General features: G+C 54.6%; 1 protein-coding gene across 50 annotated transcripts in view; it reads right to left on the bottom strand.

The window, feature by feature from the left end:
- The window catches only part of TNS3 (tensin 3), a 272,533-nt gene that overhangs the window by 125,811 nt on the left and 128,806 nt on the right, over positions 1 to 17,916 (bottom strand). For all 50 annotated transcript variants that reach the window (XR_010787362.1, XR_010787373.1, XR_010787390.1 and 47 more), the window contains 7 exons: positions 14,821 to 14,885; positions 13,528 to 13,611; positions 12,543 to 12,655; positions 11,973 to 12,033; positions 4,421 to 4,496; positions 2,498 to 2,627; positions 186 to 251 (listed from right to left, as the gene is read on the bottom strand). Coding sequence is in view for 3 of the 50 variants with exons in the window: in XM_066585403.1 (XP_066441500.1) it covers positions 186 to 251; positions 2,498 to 2,627; positions 4,421 to 4,496; positions 11,973 to 12,033; positions 12,543 to 12,655; positions 13,528 to 13,611; positions 14,821 to 14,885 (595 nt within the window). In the remaining 47 variants the exon portion in view is untranslated. The remainder of the gene's footprint in view (positions 1 to 185; positions 252 to 2,497; positions 2,628 to 4,420; positions 4,497 to 11,972; positions 12,034 to 12,542; positions 12,656 to 13,527; positions 13,612 to 14,820; positions 14,886 to 17,916) is intronic.

The raw sequence follows: 17,916 nt of genomic DNA, 5'->3' as shown, positions 1-17,916 counted from the left end.
AGATATCGGCGGTTCTGCATATTACTACATTCTGAATAATGAACCCAGGATTTCTCATCTTGTTGCTGCAGATACAAGATAACATGTAACTCTTCCAAGACCAGGAAGCATCCGCCGTGCTCAGAAACATCTACTAGTTTACAATGATTTCTGTAATCTCTCTGGACAGGATGGATAATACCTACCAGCTAATCTTTCTGGAGTTCCTGAGAACACGAGTTCAACTTTTCCAAATTCTGGAAATCTGTCATCTATTATATATAAGAGAGAGAGAAAGTTTATGAGGCTCACACAACCGACAGAATGCACCCTGTACACCCCGCCTACCCCACACCCACGCCCCCTGTACACCCCGCCTACCCCACACCCACGCCCCCTGTACAGCCCGCCTACTCCACACCCCACGCCCCCCTGTACACCCCGCCTACCCCACACCCACGCCCCCTGTACACCCCGCCTACCCCACACCCACGCGCGCCCTGTACACCCCGCCTACCCCACACCCACGCGCGCCCTGTACCCCCCGCCTACCCCACACCCACGCGCGCCCTGTACCCCCCGCCTACCCCACACCCACGCGCGCCCTGTACACCCCGCCTACCCCACACCCACGCGCGCCCTGTACACCCCGCCTACCCCACACCCACGCGCGCCCTGTACACCCCGCCTACCCCACACCCCCACGCGCGCCCTGTACACCCCGCCTACCCCACACCCACGCGCGCCTGTACACCCCGCCTACCCCACACCCACGCGCGCCCTGTACACCCCGCCTACCCCCACACCCACGCGCCCTGTACACCCCGCCTACCCCACACCACGCGCCCTGTACACCCCGCCTACCCCACACCCACGCGCCCTGTACACCCCGCCTACCCCACACCCACGCGCCCTGTACACCCCGCCTACCCCACACCCACGCGCCCTGTACACCCCGCCTACCCCACACCCACGCGCCCTGTACACCCCGCCTACCCCACACCCACGCGCCCTGTACACCCCGCCTACCCCACACCCACGCGCCCTGTACACCCCGCCTACCCCACACCCACGCGCCCTGTACACCCCGCCTACCCCACACCCACGCGCCCTGTACACCCCGCCTACCCCACACCCACGCGCCCTGTACACCCCGCCTACCCCACACCCACGCGCCCTGTACACCCCGCCTACCCCACACCCACGCGCCCTGTACACCCCGCCTACTCCACACCCACGCGCCCTGTACACCCCGCCTACTCCACACCCACGCGCCCTGTACACCCCGCCTACCCCACACCGACGCACGCGCGCCCTGTACACCCCGCCTACTCCACACTCACGCGCCCTGTACACCCCGCCTACTCCACACTCACGCGCCCTGTACACCCCGCCTACTCCACACTCACGCGCCCTGTACACCCCGCCTACTCCACACTCACGCGCCCTGTACACCCCGCCTACTCCACACTCACGCGCCCTGTACACCCCGCCTACTCCACACTCACGCGCCCTGTACACCCCGCCTACTCCACACTCACGCGCCCTGTACACCCCGCCTACTCCACACTCACGCGCCCTGTACACCCCGCCTACTCCACACTCACGCGCCCTGTACACCCCGCCTACTCCACACTCACGCGCCCTGTACACCCCGCCTACTCCACACTCACGCGCCCTGTACACCCCGCCTACTCCACACTCACGCGCCCTGTACACCCCGCCTACTCCACACTCACGCACCCTGTACACCCCGCCCACCTCCACACTCACGCACCCTGTACACCCCGCCCACCTCCACACCCACGCACCCTGTACACCCCGCCCACCTCCACACCCACGCACCCTGTACACCCCGCCTACCCCACACCCACGCACCCTGTACACCCCGCCTACCCCACACCCACGCACCCTGTACACCCCGCCTACCCCACACCCACGCACCCTGTACACCCCGCCTACCCCACACTCACGCGCCCTGTACACCCCGCCTACTCCACACTCACGCGCCCTGTACACCCCGCCTACTCCACACTCACGCGCCCTGTACACCCCGCCTACTCCACACTCACGCACCCTGTACACCCCGCCCACCTCCACACTCACGCACCCTGTACACCCCGCCCACCTCCACACCCACGCACCCTGTACACCCCGCCCACCTCCACACCCACGCACCCTGTACACCCCGCCTACCCCACACCCACGCACCCTGTACACCCCGCCTACCCCACACCCACGCACCCTGTACACCCCGCCTACCCCACACCCACGCACCCTGTACACCCCGCCTACCCCACACCCACGCACTACTACTGAGATTAAAAAGAATCTGGAATAATGACAATGATTTGGGATTAGTTATCACTGCAGAGTACAGAAACAAAGAGGTTCATCAGGAAGCGTCCAACTGCAGGAAGAAACCCGTCTAAAAGCAGACATATATGTGGCCCCCGCCGGCCCCGACTATATCCTGCAGCTATGCAGATGGAAGCAACAATCCCGGCAATGACCGCACCTTTGTTTGCGTGATCCAACTCTTCTTTTCCAAAGATCAGCCGATGGCCGTGAACAGCCCCCGTATGAAACTGCAGCCGGAAGACCTCATCGCGGGTCGCAGAGCGATACTTCTTGTGGTAACATTTGATCTGGCAAAAGAAACATTGACAGGATTCAAGGGGGTGTCCAACTTTACCGAGATTTAAACTGCTGCTCATGCAATAAAACTAGAGCCCCCCCGGAGGAGACAACAGATCCCACGATGACCCCGGGCCGCACAGACAGCAGAAGGCCGCAGGTCCACAGATGTGAGATGCTGGGAGAACGGGCACCGTTGCCTCTCATTGGCTGCAGCAGTCACCTGACTTCCGCTGTCAGTGCAGACCAGAATTGTCGCAGTACCCCCTCTACTATTTCCTAGGGGGAGAAGAGAGGAGCGGACAGCGTCGTGTTAATTTCTTGCATAAGTAGCCGCTTAAACCATTTTTCTTCTTTTTTTTAGGCAGGACACCCCTCTAAGCAACCAACAAGTCAGGAGGGGAAAAATGGCCGGATTGGGATTAGAAGTATTTTTTCCCAACAATGGACAGAACTGATTTCTAGCGATGCTCCTGATTTACCATGGGAGGGCGGCGCAGCACAGCGGGCGCTTCAGGCTCTTCGCTTTACTTCCCTCTCCGGACGGCGGAGGATCTATGTTGGAATGTATCCACCGTCCCATCGGTCGGAATACACTTCTAAAAATTGTGCATTGTATGCTTAAATTAACCCCCTCTTACCCGACCTGTTTTGTGCCTTAAGGACCAAGCCATTGTCAGTGTCCCCTTGCAGGAGCCACAACTCGCTGACAGCCGTATGAGGGCTTGGATTTTTGGGACAAGTTGTACTTTTTGATGTGTCCCCCCCCCCCCCCCCCCCCATTTATCCTGTGTGAACAGAACCCTAAAGTACCTGATTATTTGTGGCATTTGTGAGGTTTGTGTATTTTACCAGTCAACTTATATAAATAAATCCCAATGGAAATAAGGCGGGGGTCACATCTGCGCTGGAGGTTCGGTCACAGATGCCGCATCCAGCACTTCTCCTTCCGTCCAATAGCCGGGTGGACAGTGGGCAGCCCCATTATAATCAATGGGATCCGTCCGCTGACCGAGCCAATCAGCGGTGGGGATTCCGCTTTTCTGCTCCTCAGAACTATTTTTTTCACAACCGTAGAAACATATTCCTAGAATTGTTCATCTAAAACCAAATTATGGCAAAAATCAGTAATAATGTCCCTCCCTGCCCTCTAAGATCACTTTCAGAATGAAACCTCATAGAAATATTCTGCACCCAAGTTTTAGGCCCCATAACAAACAATTAACTAAAAGTGCCTAGAGGGCGGCAGACAAGCTGGCTCTACTCGGTCATCTATGACCTCTGATGGTTGCATCCTCCTGGTGGGTCCCGGGGGGCGCTCGGGGCACGTGGTGGTCTATGTAGCCACATTCTGCTGCTGAACTCCATGCAGTATCACCTCACTGTAAGGGTCTGCAATGATCGCTGGCAGCGCAGCCACAACTTCGGCGTCAACCTGTTTTCAAGTGGGGATAAAGCGATATTAAATGGAAGCCGATACGGGGCTAAGAGTGAGGGAGAAGGAACACTAAAGAGTAAATACACTTCGAAACAACGTGACGTGTGAAAAGTTTTGATCCCTCGCCCAGATGCCGGGGCACCCCAGGTGTGATCGCTGGCTGTCGCCTCATCTTAGCAGCGCATCGCTTTTCCTGTGTTTGTTTGGTCTTTAAAGCGCAGTTATTCTACAAAGATCCCTTTGATTGGATACAGTAAGCAGGAGGCGCGGCAGACGGGCGAAAATAATGGCTGAAGCCAGAAAACACGCGCTGCGCAGGTTACTGTAGCCTTTACACGAGATCCTGCCGTGTGCCGCCATACTCACCATGATGTCGCCTTTGATGAGCTGCGCCGGCTCCACGCCGATGATCACCTTGTTGTGGCTTTCTGGTCCAACGTTGCTAAACAAAAAGGAAGAGACATCTAATGATTCCGTTACAAAGAAGAGAACAAACGGCTCCAGCGATACAAAAGAAGACACCGAGAGCGCCGGGAGGGGTACAAGACCGGCAATACGAGGACTGAGAGGATAACGAGAGGACATCGGGAGTGCCGGGAGGGGTACAACACCGGCAATACGAGGACTGAGAGGATAACGAGAGGACACCGGGAGTGCCAGGAGGGGCACAAGACCGGCAATACATGGACTGAGGGGACAACGAGAGGACACCGGGAGTGCCAGGAGGGGCACAAGACCGGCAATACGAGGACTGAGAGGATAACAAGAGGACACCGGGAGCGCCGGGAGGGGCACAAGACGGGCAATACGAGGACTGAGGGGACAACGAGAGGACACCGGGAGCGCCAGGAGGGGTACAAGATCGGCAATACATGGACTGAGGGGATAACAAAGAGGACACCGGGAGGGGTACGAGACCGGCAATACGAGGACTGAGGGGATAACGAGAGGACACCGGGAGCGCCGGGAGGGGCACAAGACCGGCAATACATGGACTGAGGGGACAACGAGAGGACACCGGGAGTGCCAGGAGGGGCACAAGACCGGCAATACGAGGACTGAGAGGATAACAAGAGGACACCGGGAGCGCCGGGAGGGGCACAAGACGGGCAATACGAGGACTGAGGGGACAACGAGAGGACACCGGGAGCGCCAGGAGGGGTACAAGACCGGCAATACGAGGACTGAGAGGATAACGAGAGGAAACCGGGAGCGCCAGGAGGGGTACAAGACCGGCAATACGAGGACTGAGGGGATAACGAGAGGACATCGGGAGCGCCGGGAGGAAGCACAAGACCGGCAATACGAGGACTGAGGGGATAACGAGAGGACACCGGGAGCGCCAGGAGGGGTACAAGATCGGCAATACATGGACTGAGGGGATAACAAAGAGGACACCGGGAGGGGTACGAGACCGGCAATACGAGGACTGAGGGGATAACGAGAGGACACCGGGAGCGCCGGGAGGGGCACAAGACCGGCAATACATGGACTGAGGGGACAACGAGAGGACACCGGGAGTGCCAGGAGGGGCACAAGACCGGCAATACGAGGACTGAGAGGATAACAAGAGGACACCGGGAGCGCCGGGAGGGGCACAAGACGGGCAATACGAGGACTGAGGGGACAACGAGAGGACACCGGGAGCGCCAGGAGGGGTACAAGACCGGCAATACGAGGACTGAGAGGATAACGAGAGGAAACCGGGAGCGCCAGGAGGGGTACAAGACCGGCAATACGAGGACTGAGGGGATAACGAGAGGACATCGGGAGCGCCGGGAGGAAGCACAAGACCGGCAATACGAGGACTGAGGGGATAACGAGAGGACACCGGGAGCGCCAGGAGGGGCACAAGACCGGCAATACGAGGACTGGGGGGATAATGAGAGGACACCGGGAGTGCCAGGAGGGGCACAAGATCGGCAATACGAGGACTGAGGGGATAACTAGAGGACACCGGGAGCGCCGGGAGGGGTACAAGACCGGCAATACGAGGACTGGGGGGATAACGAGAGGACACCGGGAGTGCCAGGAGGGGCACAAGATCGGCAATACAAGGACTGAGGGGATAACGAGAGGAAACCGGGAGCGCCAGGAGGGGCACAAGACAGGCAATACGAGGACTGAGGGGATAACGAGAAGACACCGGGAGCGCCAGGAGGGGCACAAGACCGGCAATACGAGGACTGGGGGGATAACGAGAGGACACCGGGAGTGCCAGGAGGGGCACAAGATCGGCAATACGAGGACTGAGGGGATAACGATAGGACACCGGGAGTGCCAGGAGGGGCACAAGACCGGCAATACGAGGACTGAGGGGATAACGAGAGGACACCGGGAGTGCCAGGAGGGGCACAAGACCGGCAATACGAGGACTGAGGGGATAACGAGAGGAAACCGGGAGCGCCGGGAGGGGTACAAGACAGGCAATACGAGGACTGAGGGGATAACGAGAGGACACCGGGAGTGCCAGGAGGGGCACAAGATCGGCAATACGAGGACTGAGGGGATAACGAGAGGACATCGGGAGCGCAAGGAGGGGCACAAGACCGGCAATACGAGGACTGAGAGGATAACGAGAGTACACCGGGAGAGCCAGGAGGGGTACAAGACCGGCAATACGAGGACTGAGGGAATAACGAGAGGACACCGGGAGAGCCGGGAGGGGCACAAGACCGGCAATACGAGGACTGAGGATAACGAGAGGACACCGGGAGCGCCGGGAGGGGCACAAGACCGGAAATACGAGGACTGAGGGGGATAACGAGAGGACACCGGGAGCGCCAGGAGGGGCACAAGACCGGCAATACGAGGACTGAGGATAACGAGAGGACACCGGGAGCGCCGGGAGGGGCACAAGACCGGCAATACGAGGACTGAGGGGATAACGAGGGGACACCGGGAGCGCCGGGAAGGACACAAGACCGGCAATACGAGGACTGAGGGGATAACGAGAGGACACCGGGAGCGCCGGCAGGGGCACAAGACCGGCAATACGAGGACTGGGGGGATAACTGAGGGAAAATTACTAATGATTAGGCCAAAAGGGCGCATTTTGACTTAGCGTGAGAAAATGGAGACCACTACTGAGCGGAGGAGGAGGGACTTTTGCCACAAAAACCAGCACTTACTGTGAAGGACCACAAAAGGGCACAAACAGGGAAATACCATTCTTGTGTGGGGCACCACAGGAGGCATTGTTACTGATTGGGAGATGGTGCAGTGTGGTGGCAAATTAAGGCAGGTCGCTAACTGAGGAGCCAAAAGTGTCAATTTGTCATTCTGTAGGGACAAGTTTTGACTGAAAAAGTCATCATGGCAATCTGGGTCAGATGGAGGAGAAAACGAAAAGCAAACAACTCGAGTAAGATGGGAAGACACCCCTGATCACTGGAGGTAAGGGTATTGTAATCTGGTATTTCCTGCTATATGGTCACTGTATGTTGGCAATATTGATCTTTTATAGGGTATGGTAGTATTATTCAGTCATTGTGTGGTCATGGTGTGGCTATACTATATGGCCATAATATTACTGGTAATGCTTGTCTTCATATAGAGGGTATTGTACAGTAACAGTACATATATAGAGTATGGGTCTGGCTGCAGTAACCCTTCAGTGCTGGGCTGTTTGTTCCACTATTCCTAAGCCTGTATAGGTAAGGGACACATTTAGTGGCTTTTTATGTTTTTTCCCTTTTTCCAGCAGGACTCTGAAGGGCGGCTAAATTGGCAAAATGTTCATGTCCCGTTTTGTCATGGGGCCCGGCCTTTCATAGTTTCACTGCTTTATGTCCAGTACTGTGCGAAGGTTTTAGGCAGGTGTGCAAAAAATGCTGCAAACTCAGAATGCTTCAAAAATGGGTTATGTTGGTCAATTAGCAAAATTGAATGAAGAAAAAAAGAAATCTAAATGAAATCAATATTTGATCTGACCGCCCTGTGCTTTCAACACATCACCAGTTCTTGTAGGTACACTTGCACACAGATTTTGAAAGTACTCGGCTGTATGTTTGGGGTTGTTGTTCTGCTTCAGAATAATTCTGGAGCCAATCGGATGCCTCCCTGATGGTATGCATGATGGATCAGTATCTGGCTGTATTTCTCAGCATTGAGGTCACCATTTATCATGACCAAATCCACAACTCCATTTGCTGAAATGCAGCCCCCACCATGCTACACTGCTGCCTGCAGACACTCATTCTACTGCTCTTCACCATGCTTCACTGCTGCCGCTTTCCACCATGCTTCACTGCTGCCTGCAGACACTCATTATTGTACCGCCCTCCACCATGCTTCACTGCTTCCGGCAGACACTCATTATTGTACTGCTCTCCCCCATGCTTCACTGCTGCCTGCAGACACTCAGTATTATACCGCTCCCCACCATACTTCACTGCTGCCAGCAGACACTCATTGTACTGATTTCCACCATGCTTCACTGTTATCTGCAGACACTCGTTGTACTGCCCTCCCCCATGCTTCACTGCTTCCGGCAGACACTCATTATTGTACTGCCCTCCACCATGCTTCACTGCTGCCTGCAGACACTCATTATTGTACCACTTTCCACCATGCTACACTGCTGCCTGCAGACACTCATTATTCTACCGCTCTCCACCATGCTTCACTATTGCCTGCAGACACTCATTAATGTACCGCTCTCCACCATGCTTCACTGCTTCCGGCAGACACTCATTATTGTACTGCTCTCCCCCATGCTTCACTGCTGCCTGCAGACACTCAGTATTATACCGCTCCCCACCATACTTCACTGCTGCCAGCAGACACTCATTGTACTGATTTCCACCATGCTTCACTGTTATCTGCAGACACTCGTTGTACTGCCCTCCCCCATGCTTCACTGCTTCCGGCAGACACTCATTATTGTACTGCCCTCCACCATGCTTCACTGCTGCCTGCAGACACTCATTATTGTACCACTTTCCACCATGCTACACTGCTGCCTGCAGACACTCATTATTCTACCGCTCTCCACCATGCTTCACTATTGCCTGCAGACACTCATTAATGTACCGCTCTCCACCATGCTTCACTGCTTCCGGCAGACACTCATTATTGTACTGCTCTCCACCATGCTTCACTGCTGCCTGCAGACACTCATTATTGTACCGCTCCCCACCATGCTTCACTGCTGCCAGCAGACACTCATTATTGTACCGCTCTCCCCCATGCTTCACTGCTGCCTGCAGACACTCATTATTGTACCGCTCCCCACCATGCTTCACTGCTGCCAGCAGACACTCATTATTGTACCGCTCTCCCCCATGCTTCACTGCGGCCTGCAGACACTCATTATTGTACCGCTCCCCACCATGCTTCACTGCTGCCAGCAGACACTCATTATTGTACCGCTCTCCCCCATGCTTCACTGCGGCCTGCAGACACTCATTGTACCGCTCCCCACCATGCTTCACTGCTGCCTGCAGACACTCATTATTGTACCGCTCTCCACCATACTCCACTGTTGCCTGCAGACACTCATTGTACCGCTCCACCATGCTTCACTGCTGCCTGCAGACACTCATTATTGTACTGCTCTCCACCATGCTTCACTGCTTCCGGCAGACACTCATTATTGTACCGCTCTCCCCCCATGCTACACTGCTGCCTGCAGAAACTCACTGTACCACTCTCTGGCAAGCTTCACTGCTGCCTGCAGACTCTCATTATTGTACTGCTCTCCACCATGCTTCACTGCTGCCTGCAGACTCTCATTATTGTACTGCTCTTCACCATGCTTCACTGCTGTCGGCAGACGCTCATTATTGTGCTGCTCTCCACTATGCATAAATACTGCCTACAGACACTCATTGTACAGCTCTCCGCTATGCTTCTCTGCTGCCTGCAGACACTCATTGTACCGCTCTCTACCATGCTTCACTGTTGCTTGCAGACACTCATTATTGTACCGCTCTCTACCATGCTTCACTGTTGCCTGCAGACATTCATTATTGTTCCCGTCTCCACCATGCTTCGCTGTTGCCTGCAGACATTCGTTACTGTACCGCTCTCCACCATGCTTCACTGTTGCCTGCAGACACTCATTGTACCGCTCTCCACCATGCTTCACTGCTGCCTGCAGACACTCACTATTGTACCGCTCTCCACCATGCTTCACTGCTGCCTGCAGACACTCACTATTGTACCGCTCTCCACCATGCTTCACTGCTGCCTGCAGACACTCATTACCATGCTTCACTGTCACCTTGTGAGACCTCACACATCCACTGGACCCAACACCTCCTAACAGTCTGGTCAGACGCTCTGCTCTACTGGTGGTCTGTAGGGGGCGTCCTGAGCCCGGTCACCTTGTGTGCCCTCACACATCCACTGGTCCCAACACCTCCTAACAGTCTGGTCACACGCTCTGCTCTACTGGTGGTCTGTAGGGGGCATCCTGAGCCCAGGGTCCCATTGTGTGCCCCCATCCACTGGTCCCAACACCCCCTAATAGTCTGGTCAGATGCTCCTCTTTACGGGTGGTCTGTAGAGGGGTCCTAAGCCTGGTCACCTTGTGTGCCCTCATACATCCACTGGTCCCAACACCTCCTATAACAGTCTGGTCAGATGCTCCTCTTTACAGGTAGTCTGTTGGGGGCGTCCTGAGCCTGTTCACCTTGTGTGTCCTCACACATCCACTGGTCCCAACACCTCCTAAGAGTCTAGTCAGACCCTCCTCTCTACTGGTGGTCTGTAGGGGGCGTCCTGAGTTCGGTCACCTTGTGTGCCCTCACACATCCACTGGTCCCAACACCCCTCATCAGTCTGGTCAGACACTCCTCTCTACTGGTGGTCTGTAGGGGGCGTCCTGAGCCCGGTCATCTTGTGTGCCCCCATCCACTGGTCTCAACACCTCCTAACAGTCTGGTCAGATGCTCTTCTCTGCTGGTGGTCTGTAGGGGGCGTCCTGAGCCTGGTCACCTTGTGTGCCTCCATCTACTGGTCTTAACACCTCCTAATAGTCTGGTCAGACGCTCCTCTCTACTGGTGGTCTGTAGGGGGCGTCCTGAGCCCGGTCATCTTGTGTACCCTCACACATCCACTGGGCCCAACACCCCCTAACAGTCTGGTCAGACACTCCTCTCTACTGGTGGTCTGTAGGGGGTGTCCTGAGCCCGGTCATCTTGTGTGCCCCCATCCACTGGTCTCAACACCTTCTAACAGTCAGGTCAGATGCCCCTCTCTACTGGTGGTCTGTAGGGGGTCCTGAGCCCGGTCACCTTGTGTGCCCCCATCCACTGGTCTTAACACCTCCTAACAGTCTGGTCAGACGCTTCTTTCTACTGGTGGTCTGTAGGGGGGTCCTGAGCCCGGTTATCTTGTGTACCCTCACACATCCACTGGGCCCAACACCTCTTAACAGTCAGGTCAGACGCTCCTCTCTACTGGTGGTCTGTCGGGGGGTCCTGAGCCCAGTTACCTTGTGTACCCTCACACATCCACTGGTCCTAACACCTCCTAACAGTCTGGTCAGACGCTCTGCTCTACTGGTGGTCTGTAGGGGGCGTCCTGAGCCCGGTCCCCTTGTGTGCCCTCTGTATGACACACAGAGAGACAGATACTTTAGGTCTGCCCCTGGCCTGAGTCATATATAAAAGTTAGATTTTTGCACATGTAAAATGTTGAAAATGTGTTGAGGATATGAAAATGCAGAGTCAAAAGGAAAAACAAGCCTACACTTACAATCTCTGCACAAAGGAGGGTCTGTTAGAACAGGCTGAGCCGGCAAGTAAGTCGGTGCATGACATTTAAAATAGAGTTTTCTAAAAAGGAACTAGATTTTAAAAAAAGTGACTAATTCATCTCTGAATTAAAAATTACGCCAAAAAATACAAAGTTTTCACTCAGACCTCAATCATCAAATACATGAGTCTAAATACTCAAAGAGAGGACTTACTATATTCCTGATGTATACGCTGGTTGCATCGCTTGGTAAATCTTTATGAAAGGTCTACAAACTGCAAAATAAACCATTGTGTTACATTAACCAGCTGGACAATATATATATATATCGCTGCATCATAGCTTGTTCTAGTCTAATGATGATGTATCAACACATAACGACACAAACGGATGCATTATAACACGGTAACAGGGTGTAAGGCTGAACACAGACCTGCGTCCGCATCCACTTAAGCCCATTCCCCCCCCCCTCCTTTTCCCCATGTTGATCCAGAAGGAAAAAAAAAACAACAATGGAGAAAGAAGCCAATTTTCCTCATTTTAGGGGGAAAAACATGTCCTTCCAGACTCCAGTCTGGCGTTCAGAATAATCCCCGGGCCCCCGGCCCTTCTGGTAATCAGGGGCCCTAACGTGCGATATTGCAACACTCAACCACAAGACAAGTTTTTACATGAAGATATCATAAACGGGAGCAGAAAAAAGCCCAAACCCAACAAATACCCAGACGGCAGGGGATTCACCAGCGGACATACTCCTAATTGGTCTGCACTCAAGTATACTCACTTCCACCGGCATCAAAATTCGGAATGCCATGAAGTACGACATGATGCAAGAAGAGGGGGGCAGTGTTCATCTTTTCCATCCCAGATAGCAGTCCATTCAGAAAATTGACATATCTAGGAGGCAAAATGATGCGGCAATTAACGAGAATTCCTTTTTAGCCTTTACAAAACACCAGTAGTGCCGTTCCATAAGCCTCTTGTCTATGAGGAACGCTCCAGTGATGACCATGTCGCAGCCATTACTACCAAGGGCAGGACCAATACCATAGCAATCATCACCTATAGAAGATTATACCATCAGGGCCCATTGCTGACTGCAGCTCTCTCTTAAAATGGTTGTGCCAAAACTGAAAGTATATTCAGGGATTGGGGACAACCCTCTGATCAGTAGGCTCAGACCATTGGGACCACCAAGGAATCCAAGCGCTAGATCCTGGTGATCTCCAACAGTCCCAGTGTGGCCAATATGGCGGCTCCACAGGCTCAACCACCACTCTATCCATTCGAAGACTTTCAGGACCCCACATCTCTTAGATTGGTGGGGGATTTCGGCAGGTGAGCTCTGTGGATAATAAATGACACTCAATGTTGGCACAACCCCTTCAGGTCACCACTGGGGCTCGTCCTGGAAAAGTTTACATTTGCCATGGAGGCTCATTGATGTCGGCAAATAATTGGCTACACTGTGTGTCTACAAAAAAAACGGTCGCTTAGAGAATGTGACTTGGAGCATTACTCTTCACACTCATCTCCAACCGGTCTAGAGTCCAGCGAAGAGCATGGATTCCAATGAAAGCTTTTGACATGAAGAATCAGTCTAAACGCAGAAGCATCGTTACTGACCTACAGGAGCACCAATCCTGAACCTTCAGCTTGGGATTCAAGCATACAGGGATGTAGACTATTTCCTGCATACATGGTCTTGTAGTCCATTACTTGTACTGCCAGATGACAGGACGGCACTTACTGCTCCCAGGAACACCCACCTTATCTGGGACGGCTGCATAAGTATGGATACTTTATCATCAAAAAACTTCTTCATGGCAAACCGATCCAGAGCCTGGTCCGCACTGAGGAGGCAAGCAAAAGAGGTCACCAATCGGCTGCAGTGAGGCCCCCTGTCCACGGGCGAGGCGGAATGTCGTTAGCGAAATGAAATGGCTTGTCGCGGCAAATTAGAATCCCGAGCGGAGAATCGCCATGGTGGGGAGCTCGTGGACATCGGGCCGCACTTTCCATAGTGAAGTCTATGGGAAGCGTTCCCTGCGTTCCCCGCAGATAGCGCAGTGACTTATCACCCGTGGACCGGAGCCCTAAGGCCACTAATCCTACAATATTCAGACAGACCCAACAATTAAGCTCCAGATGGTCTTCGGAGGAGCGTTTGTTCCTCATCACTGCCGCATGTAACGGCCCCGTGATCACATGACAAACAAGAGAACGCATGATTGGCGCCTGATCACAGTTTTTATGCAGAATAATAAAACCGTTTGTCAGCCGGACGTCCCCGAATTTAGAACAGAGGAAGCGCTGGAGACGAGAATGTAGGCGGGGTAATGAACGGCCGCACAAACGATCGCTCGCTCCAACCGAATAGTAGAATTAAATAGCGAGAGGCAACCAATTTGATATATCACCAATTTACTCATTACGGGCAGAAAATAAGCGTGTGAAGGGACTGGGCCGGCCACCAGCTTGGGGCTGGCACGAGGCAGTCATCGCCCCCTTAGGTCCAGCCAGCTAGATGATCATCCTCCTCCTGGCTCTGCCTCACCCCCTCTGACATACCAAGGCGCTGCTGTCAGCCCTTCAGTGCCTCCACAACACCGTCCCTTAGCTCTGCTACTGTATTTATGTTGGAAGCTTGGTTCTGGTATTGTATCCAATGTTTTCAATGGAAACCTCGCATCGCACTCGTGTGCTGCACACGCTGAGCAATGTTTCTGCATGGAAAACAATGGCCTATGCATTCCGAGGGAACGCCCAAACATAGGGCATGCTGCAATTTATTCCCACAGCACGATGCTATGACCCCATGCAGTCAATAGAATGGGGTTCAGATTTGTGCGAGATTTGGGAGTCTTGGAACCCACACATCTCGCACGATTTATAGCCTTAGTGTATCCCATATTATATCCCATATTATATCCCATATTATATCCCATATACCACATATACCACATCTCTACGGCTTCAGCTGTGACCAAGACCTGATTGTAAGCGTTTGATAAGTATACGGATACTTAGTAATGACAGGAAACCCATCTCTGGCCACTTACCTCGCAGACACATTTGTGTAGTGCATATATGAGGAGATCACCACTCCAATTCTTCCTTTTCCACCCTGAGAAAAAGAAAACGTACACTTTGTAGTCGAAGGATTCGCAGAGGTAGTGATTGTTTTAGTTACTAGAAAGACACGGTGATCTAAGAAGCTGACAATCTATTTCCTTCACACCTAGGGCTCCATGGGCCGCTGGTGCCGCAGCTTCGGACCGCTGACATACTCCTGCTGTCATCAGCATTCCCGCTGATTGCGGCTGGTAAACCCTCTTAAACTCCCTGATCGAAGGTAGGTGGTCTCAAATGACCCTCTGCAATGAGATCACGGGGTGCCCTTTGGGTTGCCATGGCATCCAGCGACCTTCTAAAAGCCCCCAAGGCTGCAGATTGACTATAAAGCCGCACCTCCCCTGCTTTTCACATATGTAGAATGAAACAAAAAAAAAACATTTGGTATCGCTGCGTTCGTAAAACTCCGATCCACTCAGTGCATTATTTACCCCCGCGGTGAACGCAATGCGAAAATAAAGTAATAAATAGCGATCAAATAGTTGTATGTAATCAAAGGCAGTACCGATAGAAACCGCAGGAGGTCCGCAAAACGCGAGCCGCGCACAACTGGGGGGACGGAAAAACAACAAAAGCTATGGCTGGAAGAAATTATTTATCAACCGTACTACAGCGAGAAAAAAAGGCGATATAATGTGATCTTGTAGCCGTCCCACCGCCCCACAGAATAGCGTTAGGTCAGGATCTCCCACCGCCCCACAGAACAGCGTTAGGTCAGGATCTCCCACCGCCCCACAGAACAGCGTTAGGTCAGGATCTCCCACCGCCCCACAGAACAGCGTTAGGTCAGGATCTCCCACCGCCCCACAGAACAGCGTTAGGTCAGGATCTCCCACCGCCCCACAGAACAGCGTTAGGTCAGGATCTCCCACCGCCCCACAGAACAGCGTTAGGTCAGGATCTCCCACCGCCCCACAGAACAGCGTTAGGTCAGGATCTCCCACCGCCCCACAGAACAGCGTTAGGTCAGGATCTCCCACCGCCCCACAGAACAGCGTTAGGTCAGGATCTCCCACCGCCCCACAGAACAGCGTTAGGTCAGGATCTCCCACCGCCCCACAGAATAGCGTTAGGTCAGGATCTCCCACCGCCCCACAGAACAGCGTCAGGTCAGGATCTCCCACCGCCCCACAGAACAGCGTTAGGTCAGGATCTCCCGCCGCCCCACAGAACAGCGTTAGGTCAGGATCTCCCACCGCCCCACAGAACAGCGTTAGGTCAGGATCTCCCACCGCCCCACAGAACAGCGTTAGGTCAGGATCTCCCACCGCCCCACAGAACAGCGTTAGGTCAGGATCTTCCACCGCCCCCCACAGAACAGCGTTAGGTCAGGATCTCCCACCGCCCCACAGAACAGCGTTAGGTCAGGATCTCCCACCGCCCCACAAAACAGCGTTAGGTCAGGATCTCCCACCGCCCCACAAAACAGCGTTAGGTCAGGATCTCCCACCGCCCCACAGAACAGCGTTAGGTCAGGATCTCCCACCGCCCCACAAAACAGCGTTAGGTCAGGATCTCCCACCGCCCCACAGAACAGCGTTAGGTCAGGATCTCCCACCGCCCCACAGAACAGCGTTAGGTCAGGATCTCCCACCGCCCCACAAAACAGCGTCAGGTCAGGATCTCCCGACGCCCCACAGAACAGCGTCAGGTCAGGATCGCCCACCGCCCCACAGAACAGCGTCAGGTCAGGATCTCCCACCGCCCCACAGAACAGCGTTAGGTCAGGATCTCCCACCGCCCCACAGAACAGCGTTAGGTCAGGATCTCCCACCGCCCCACAGAACAGCGTTAGGTCAGGATCTCCCACCGCCCCACAGAACAGCGTTAGGTCAGGATCTCCCACCGCCCCACAGAACAGCGTTAGGTCAGGATCTCCCACCGCCCCACAGAACAGCGTTAGGTCAGGATCTCCCACCGCCCCACAGAACAGCGTTAGGTCAGGATCTCCCACCCCCCACAGAACAGCGTTAGGTCAGGATCTCCCACCCCCCCACAGAACAGCGTTAGGTCAGGATCTCCCACCGCCCCACAGAACAGCGTTAGGTCAGGATCTCCCACCCCCCACAGAACAGCGTTAGGTCAGGATCTCCCACCGCCCCACAGAACAGCGTTAGATCAGGATCTCCAACCGCCCCACAGAACAGCATTAGGTCAGGATCTCCCACCGCCCCACAGAATAGAGTTAGGTCAGGATCTCCCACCGCCCCACAGAACAGCATTAGGCCAGGATCTCCCACCGCCCCACAGAACAGCGTTAGGCCAAGATCTCCCACCGCCCCACAGAACAGCGTTAGGTCAGGATCTCCCACCGCCTCACAGAACAGCGTTAGGTCAGGATCTCCCACCGCCCCACAGAACAGCGTTAAGTCAGGATCGCCCACCGCCCCACAGAACAGCGTTAGGTCAGGATCTCCCACCGCCCCACAGAACAGCGTTAGGTCAGGATCTCCCACCGCCCCACAGAACAGCGTTAGGTCAGGATCTCCCACCGCCCCACAGAACAGCGTTAGGTCAGGATCTCCCACCGCCCCACAGAACAGCGTTAGATCAGGATCTCCCACCGCCCCACAGAACAGCGTTAGGTCAGGATCTCCCACCGCCCCACAGAACAGCGTTAGGTCAGGATCTCCCACCGCCCCACAGAACAGCGTTAGATCAGGATCTCCCACCGCCCCACAGAACAGCGTTAGGTCAGGATCTCCCACCCCCCCCCACAGAACAGCATTAGGTCAGGATCTCCCACCGCCCCACAGAACAGCGTTAGGTCAGGACCTCCCACCGCCCCACAGAACAGCGTTAGGTCAGGATCTCCCACCGCCCCACAGAACAGCGTTAGGTCAGGATCTCCCACCCCCCCACAGAACAGCGTTAGGTCAGGATCTCCCACCGCCCCACAGAACAGCGTTAGGTCAGGATCTCCCACCGCCCCACAGAACAGCGTTAGGTCAGGATCTCCCACCGCCCCACAGAATAGCGTTAGGTCAGGATCTCCCACCGCCCCACAGAACAGCGTTAGGTCA

Source organism: Eleutherodactylus coqui, chromosome 12, assembly GCF_035609145.1.
Source record: "Eleutherodactylus coqui strain aEleCoq1 chromosome 12, aEleCoq1.hap1, whole genome shotgun sequence".
NCBI lineage: Eukaryota > Metazoa > Chordata > Amphibia > Anura > Eleutherodactylidae > Eleutherodactylus > Eleutherodactylus coqui.
Note: the sequence above shows the minus strand (reverse complement) of the source record. Positions and strands in the feature narration are given on the sequence as shown.